At 37.2% G+C, this 6,867-nt stretch overlaps 1 protein-coding gene across 1 annotated transcript; it reads right to left on the minus strand.

Annotated features, from left to right (window-relative positions):
• Window positions 1-1,517: 1,517 nt before the first annotated feature.
• Window positions 1,518-6,410, minus strand: LOC113334579. Its single transcript, XM_026580803.1, has 6 exons — window positions 6,363-6,410; window positions 4,388-4,525; window positions 3,473-3,929; window positions 2,440-3,066; window positions 2,087-2,183; window positions 1,518-1,521 (listed from the first exon to the last, which is right to left on the minus strand). Exons 1-6 carry the CDS (start codon window positions 6,408-6,410, stop codon window positions 1,518-1,520), a joined length of 1,371 nt encoding a protein of 456 aa, XP_026436588.1.
• Between the last annotated feature and the right edge of the window lie 457 nt (window positions 6,411-6,867).

Consider the following 6,867-nt stretch of genomic DNA (forward strand, 5'->3'; position numbering starts at 1 on the left):
AATAGTAAACAGAAGACCAGTGTTGATATTTTCTTGCAAAAATGTTCCTCGTGTGGCCTCTTCCTCTAGCTCTAGGGCAGATTCTTCTATTTCTAATGGGTCTAGTAGTACGTCTTCGTCCACAAACAATCTTACTGTTGCAATGTATTTGGAAGATAAAAGTAAGCCAGCGAAACCTTTGTTATCGGATGGTTGGCCCAAGGTTCTTGGTGATATTGGCCATGTGTTTGTTGAAGGAGTTAAGCAAGTCAGGGTTGCTTTTACCAAGTATCGTCTTCGCACTGGTTTCCAATGATTGTAACTCACAATGAGCGTTCTAGGTTCACGGCTAAGGTGTGCAGATGAAAAATGCGGCTGGAAATTCCATGCAGCTTCTATCGATGAAAGCAACGAAATGTTTCAGGTAGGTTTTCCGTGTTCTGTCATCTAATGCTTAGCATATGTTATGTTTTGTTACAGTATGTGTAACTTTGGTTACACATGATGTTTTTGGCACCATATTGTGTTTTGGTTGAATTGTTTATATTTTGTATGAATCTCTTCAGGTCAGGTCTTATAACCCTGAGCACATTTGTGGTGCTGGTGGACGCAACTTGAACCAAACTCACTCCACCAGCTTCTCGTCTAGTTTGATTGAGGAAGAAGTTCGCAAAAATCCTCACAAGAAGCCCAAGCAAATTGCTGCTGATTTCCAGACCAACTATGGGATCAACATGGAGTACTACCAGGCATATAATGCTAGGGAAAAGGTTTATGATACGATTTATGGCGACGATGTCAAGTCCTACTCGCACTTGGTATGGTATATTGATGCTATAAGGGAAACCAACCCTGGTAGTGTGATAAAGTTTGAACGTGAAAATAAACAGTTCCAGCGGATTTTCATCGCATTGCTGCATGCATCAAAGGGTACCGGTTTTATCGTCCAATGGTATACTTGGATACTACTTTCCTTACTGGTACATTCAAAGGTTGCTTGATGGAAGCTACTGGGATCAATGGTGGTAAAGGTATGTTTTTCTATGTGTTTTTTTTTTATGAACAACTTCAGTTGACAAATAACTAACAGTTACACATGTGTAACTCTCAGTTACACATTACTTTACTCAGTGTGTAACTAAGAAAACAACATCTGTAACCTTAAGTTACATATTTGTTTTAGCATGTGTAACCTTAAGTTACATATTTGTTTTAGCATGTGTGAAACTTATTATTCTTTCGATTCTGCACAATTTTTTTTGTAGGATTTTTCCCCCTTGCTTTTGCACTAGTCGATTCTGAGACGATCGACAACTGGGAGTGGTTTTTAAGGAATTTGAAAGAAGTTGTTGGTGATGGGAGGCCAATCACCTTCCTTTCGGATCGCCATGAAGGACTCTTGCAAGGTGTTCCACTTGTTTCCAGATGGGTTCCACAGCTTCTGCTACTATCATTTGACGAAGAATATACCCATCACTGCAACAGATCCTAGGTACTCACTTGTGATGGACCATTTCCGAGAGGCGACATACGCACTCTCACCTGAAAACCATGTGAAAGCCACAGAAGATTAGAGATTTGAACTGCGATTGGGTGGCTGATTACATCGAGACAATCCCACCTGAAGCATATGCGAATGCCTATTTCAAAGGTTGTCGGTATGGACGAACATCTAGTACTCTAGCAGAATCAATCAATAGCTGGGTTCTGGTTCACAAGAAGATGCCTACATCTGCTCTTCTTGATCAGGTTAATTGAGTGTGTGTGTGTGTTTTGTTGTGTTGTCTTTTTATTTCATGTTTTGTCACTTTATGCATTGATGAGTTTTTTTCTCCTTTTCAGATTAGGAGGAAAATAATGTGTTTGATGGCGGAGCGTCGTGAAATTGGTGCTAATATGATGACTCCATTAACCCATGAGTATGAAGAAAAGCTTGTGGATCTTCAAGATGAAGGTTTGGCTTGGGAAGTATTGGTTGCTAGTCCTACCGTGTTTGAAGTTATTAGTGAAAGGTCTCACATGGTGGACCTCGAACACGAGACTTGCACCTGTCAAAGGTTTGGTTTTTTCATAATCAACCATCATGTTGATTATGAATGATGGTTGCCTTTCTCTTATTGTATTCGCAGCTTCCTTCAGTAACTCTCCTGCATGTTTTGGAGTTTTTTCTAATCCAAGGCTAAAAACGTTTTCCTGCGTTGTAGCTGCGCAAACAAATATAGGCAGAATCTCAGTAAAATTAGCACATGTATGTAACTTAAAGTTACACAAGCCAAAATAATAATGTACTGTATGTAACCTCAAGCTACACATGCCTTTTACAATGTGTAACTTGAAGTTACACTTCCATTACAAACAAAACACACTGTATGTAACCTCAAGCTACACATGCCTTTTACAATGTGTAACTTGAAGTTACAATTCCATTACAAACAAAAAATAGAACGGAAGAGTGGTTACCAGTTGAGGTAGGTTCTGCATTCTCCGTCACTGCGGGTCCATGTTCAATTTTGTTAATGTTGCTGACGATGTCATCTATCATTTCACTCACTTCAACATTCGTCATATCATCGGGGTTAGCTCCTAGTTGCACCAACCTGTAGGTCTGAGCATTGTCAGGCTGTGTTTGCGGTGTTGTAGTAGTTATCACCATGGAGTCCTCAAACTGTGTTGAAGCAGAACTGTCATCAAAAGTTCCAGGAGTTGGCTGAGTTGGAGCAGTCATAACCAAACCGTCACCAACAGTTGCAGGTGTATCCTCATTGACTTTTGCAGTAACATCATCACCTACGGCTTTTGCATCTACATCATCACCTGCCCCATCCACAACTCCACCATCTGCAGCTTTCTTCTGTGCCTCATCCGTAACAGGTGTCTCTTCAACATCTTTCTTCTGCTCCTCATCAACATTATTTGTAGGAGTGGGATTTTGCTTTGCGACAGGCCTTTTCTTTGGTGGAGTCTTGCAAGTTGTCACACTCTTCATACTCGAACTATATGTCCTGAGTGGTCTTTTGTGCCCCTCTGCAGCAGTTTGAGCTTGCAGAATTGTTGGCGTATTTCCAGCTGCAAGGCTCATACATGGAACTGCACAAGTATTGAAACGAGAATTAGGATGATGATGATGATGTTAAATTTTTTTAATAAAATTTCAAGAAGAATATATCATGTGTAATCGACTGGCTTGGATAACTAATATGTGTAACTTCATGTTACACATGAATATGGCATGGATACCTAGTGTAACATGGAGTTACACATGCATCTAACTAGTGTAACCAGAAGTTACACATGCATGTGGCATGTGTAACTAGGGATTACACATCCATATGATCAGTTTACTCAACATTTATTAAGTCTAATCAAGTTAAACAAGCAAGTTAAAAATGAACAAGTAAAATATGAAATTAAAAAGGTTCAAAGACCTTAGTGTCAACTAATTGGGTACCTCTATCAAGTTAAAGAAGCAAATTAAAAATGAACAACTACTTACATTCTTCATGGAAGGAAGTTTCCGCGTCATCTTTCTCTTTCTCTTGCTCAGTACTTCCATCTCCTTGTTGCTCTGTCTCAACTAATTGTAACTCTTCTTCTTCATGCTCAGTAGCTCCATGCTCAGTACCTCCATGTACATCATCTTCATGTTGCATAAACTCTTCCTGGGTCACTTTGTAAGGATCAATACCCATTGCTTGCATAATTTGGCAACTAAATTTGTGAACCTTGAATTCCGCTGTTCCTGAAAGGTCCCCTTCTGATATCCCTTCTCTTGCAATTGCATACACTGCTTTAAGCATTGCTTGCTTTTCTTGCAGTTGCTCTTTCAGATGGCTATTCTCAATAGTTTGCGCTTTCAGCCAACTTTGCAGGTCGTCCTTGCTGGGTACCACGGTTGATATACCCAGCTGCTTCTCAAGCTGTGAAAACTCAGCCACAAAGCTAGGAGTTGGCTGCAATTAACAGATGGAGAGGTTAAAAAGAGATTGCAAAAAACAGTTGAACATTCTAAATATACATTTTTCGGTTGTATGTGTAACTTAAAGTTACATAAGCACATTTTATATGTGTAACCTATAGTTACATAAGCACATTAGATATATCTAATGTAAAGTGGATATGTGTAACTAAAGGTTACACATATATCTAATGTAAAGTGGATATACATATAAAATGTGTAACCTATAGTTACATAAGCACAGGATATATATACAAACATGATATATATGTTACATAACCTATAGTTGCATTCACTTGTGTTATCTTTTGCATGTGTAACTATAAATTACACAAGCACATTTAAATGTGTAACTTATAGCTACACATGACAATTTTGATTACATCAAAGTTTTATCTAACTTACATTACCATAAATTTACAAAACCTAAACCAACTGACATATAACACTTACCGAAAACTGTGTCATGTCTGTTTTCCAAATGTAATCAGAAATCTGGTATATATCCCATCTCCCAACCCTCGGGATATCTTCCTCGTGGTTCTCAACTTTCGGGATTAATCCTGCTGGCGTGTGTTCAGCAAACAATAACTGCAACATATAAATTTTAATTAGTCGATTGAACAAAAATATCCATCACGTAACACTAAAACTGCTGGAATAGAAATTACACACAAGCTTTTTACCAGTAGGTATTGCACACAAGCCTTCACATTTGACAAACAACTAAGATTAGTATGAATCTCTTCAAACAAGTGCTCGTGTATTAAATCAGGCCACGACACCTTGAGCACCGTATCATAAGTTTCAACGATACTAAGATATTTCGCGTTCACTCCATTGGCATTTTTGTCGCCAAAAAACAATACACAGCAAAGATAAAGACCTATCAGGCAAACTAGATCCTTTTCATCAACTTTATTTCTTTTCCCACTTTTTATCCTTTTTGCCATAAGTTGTTTTATCTTCTCTAAAATTTTTGTCTTAGTCACCGTCGTCTGATGCTTTGTAGATTTGATATCGGTGAAGTATTTGCTGTATAAAACATTGTCAGTCAAATCACTAGGACAATAGTACTTTAACAGCTTCTGACCCTTTCTGCTTCCAATCCTCTGCATGCAAAATATACCAGCCAGCTTTGCCGGTGTAGACTCTATAATCTTATCATCAGCAAACTTGAATGAACATGGTGTCTCACAATCCATGTCAAAGCAGTTCAAGAGCTTCAAGACGCCGTGTTTGTTGGTAGTTATCTGTCTTGTTGTAGTTGGTACAGTTGTATCATAGTCATCGTAATACATCATTACGAGTTCTCCGTAAGCAGCTCTCCTAAGATATCTATGAGCCCTATCAGTCAGTCCTATAGGCTTTATCACCTTTACTAAATCCTTTACTGCATTCAACGACTGCCTTAGGTTTCCTGTACACATCACACACAAAAATAGCATGAGTCAGTATGTTGTGTACTTATCAAATACACTCGTTTTTAACTACAAAATGAAAATCATGTTACAAACTATGTGTATTTGCCAAGTACACAAACTGAATCATTCTATTCTGTGTTGTGTAACCTTAACTTACATGCATATGAAGGTTTAAAGGGGTCATTTTTTTATGTCCAACTATAATTTACAAACACAATACAATCATAGGTTATATTTTTGCATGTGTAACTTTTAGTTATCTAGGCAATTGCCAAATCAGTTATGTTATTATGCATGTGTAACTTGTAGTTACACAGTCAATTGGCAAGTCAGTGATTAGATTTTCAATGTGTATCTTATAGTTACACAGCCACTTTGCAAGTCATTGGTAACATCTTGAATGTGTAACTCACAGTTAAGATGTGTAACTACAAGTTACACAGCCACTTCTGCAAGGCTCATTTGTATGTGTAACTACAAGTTACACACTCAATATACAAACCACAACATAGTGGTGAGATTTTGAATGTGTAACTTAAAGTTACACAGGCCCTTGTTTGCGTAGTTATACATTCAAAAGCATCACTTACATTAGAAACTTTTAAATTTCTTCAGTTAGTAGATTTTAACTACAAGTTACACACTCACTCAATCCTAGACATTCTACAAGGTGTAACTTTAACTTACACATGCATATTAATGAGTAACTTTAATTTACACAACCAATTTTCTATGTGTAACTACAAGTTACACATCCTAAACACAACCAATTTTTTATGTGCAACTACTAGTTACACATCCCTAGGCAAGTCAGTGGTGACAGGCTCATTGGTATGTGTAATATAAGTTACACAATCAATATACAAACCACAACACAGTCAGTGGTTACATTTTGAGTGTGTAACTTATAGTTACACATCCTTGTCTGTGTAATTACATATTCACAAGCATTATATGAGAAATAAACATGAGACCATGACAACATATTTTTCACAACTTAGTACCTGTAATTGTATCATCTTTTCTAGGGGATTCATTTTTCCTTTCACCATTTTTATTCCAAAAAGAAATTTGATTCTGAATCTGCAGTTGATGTAGTAATAAAATCAAGTTAGTTGATTGCAATTCAACTTAGAGTTTCTAGGGTTTTCAAACAGTAACATCTCAGAAATGAAATCCACTAAATCAATCAGTTATATCACATCCATGACTTACCTTTGTTTCTATTTAATCAGTTATTTCATGGATTTTTATGCAAAACGATTGTTCTCCTTCTCCGATCTGTAAAATTATCAGTCAGAATGAGTTATGTTTGTTGTAATCTCATTACAAACCCTAGTTCAGAAATTTTCGACCCACGAATCAGTAACAACAGGAATCAAAACTAACAGCTTCAAATCAAAACTTACCTAGTGATTAATCGTCGGAGTATTTCATCAACAGGAATCAGTAACAACGGCGATTTAGGTTTTGAATCTGAAACTGTTTCTTTTGATTTTTTTTGGTTTT

This window comes from Papaver somniferum, unplaced genomic scaffold, assembly GCF_003573695.1.
Source record: "Papaver somniferum cultivar HN1 unplaced genomic scaffold, ASM357369v1 unplaced-scaffold_137, whole genome shotgun sequence".
Taxonomy (NCBI): Eukaryota; Viridiplantae; Streptophyta; class Magnoliopsida; order Ranunculales; family Papaveraceae; genus Papaver; species Papaver somniferum.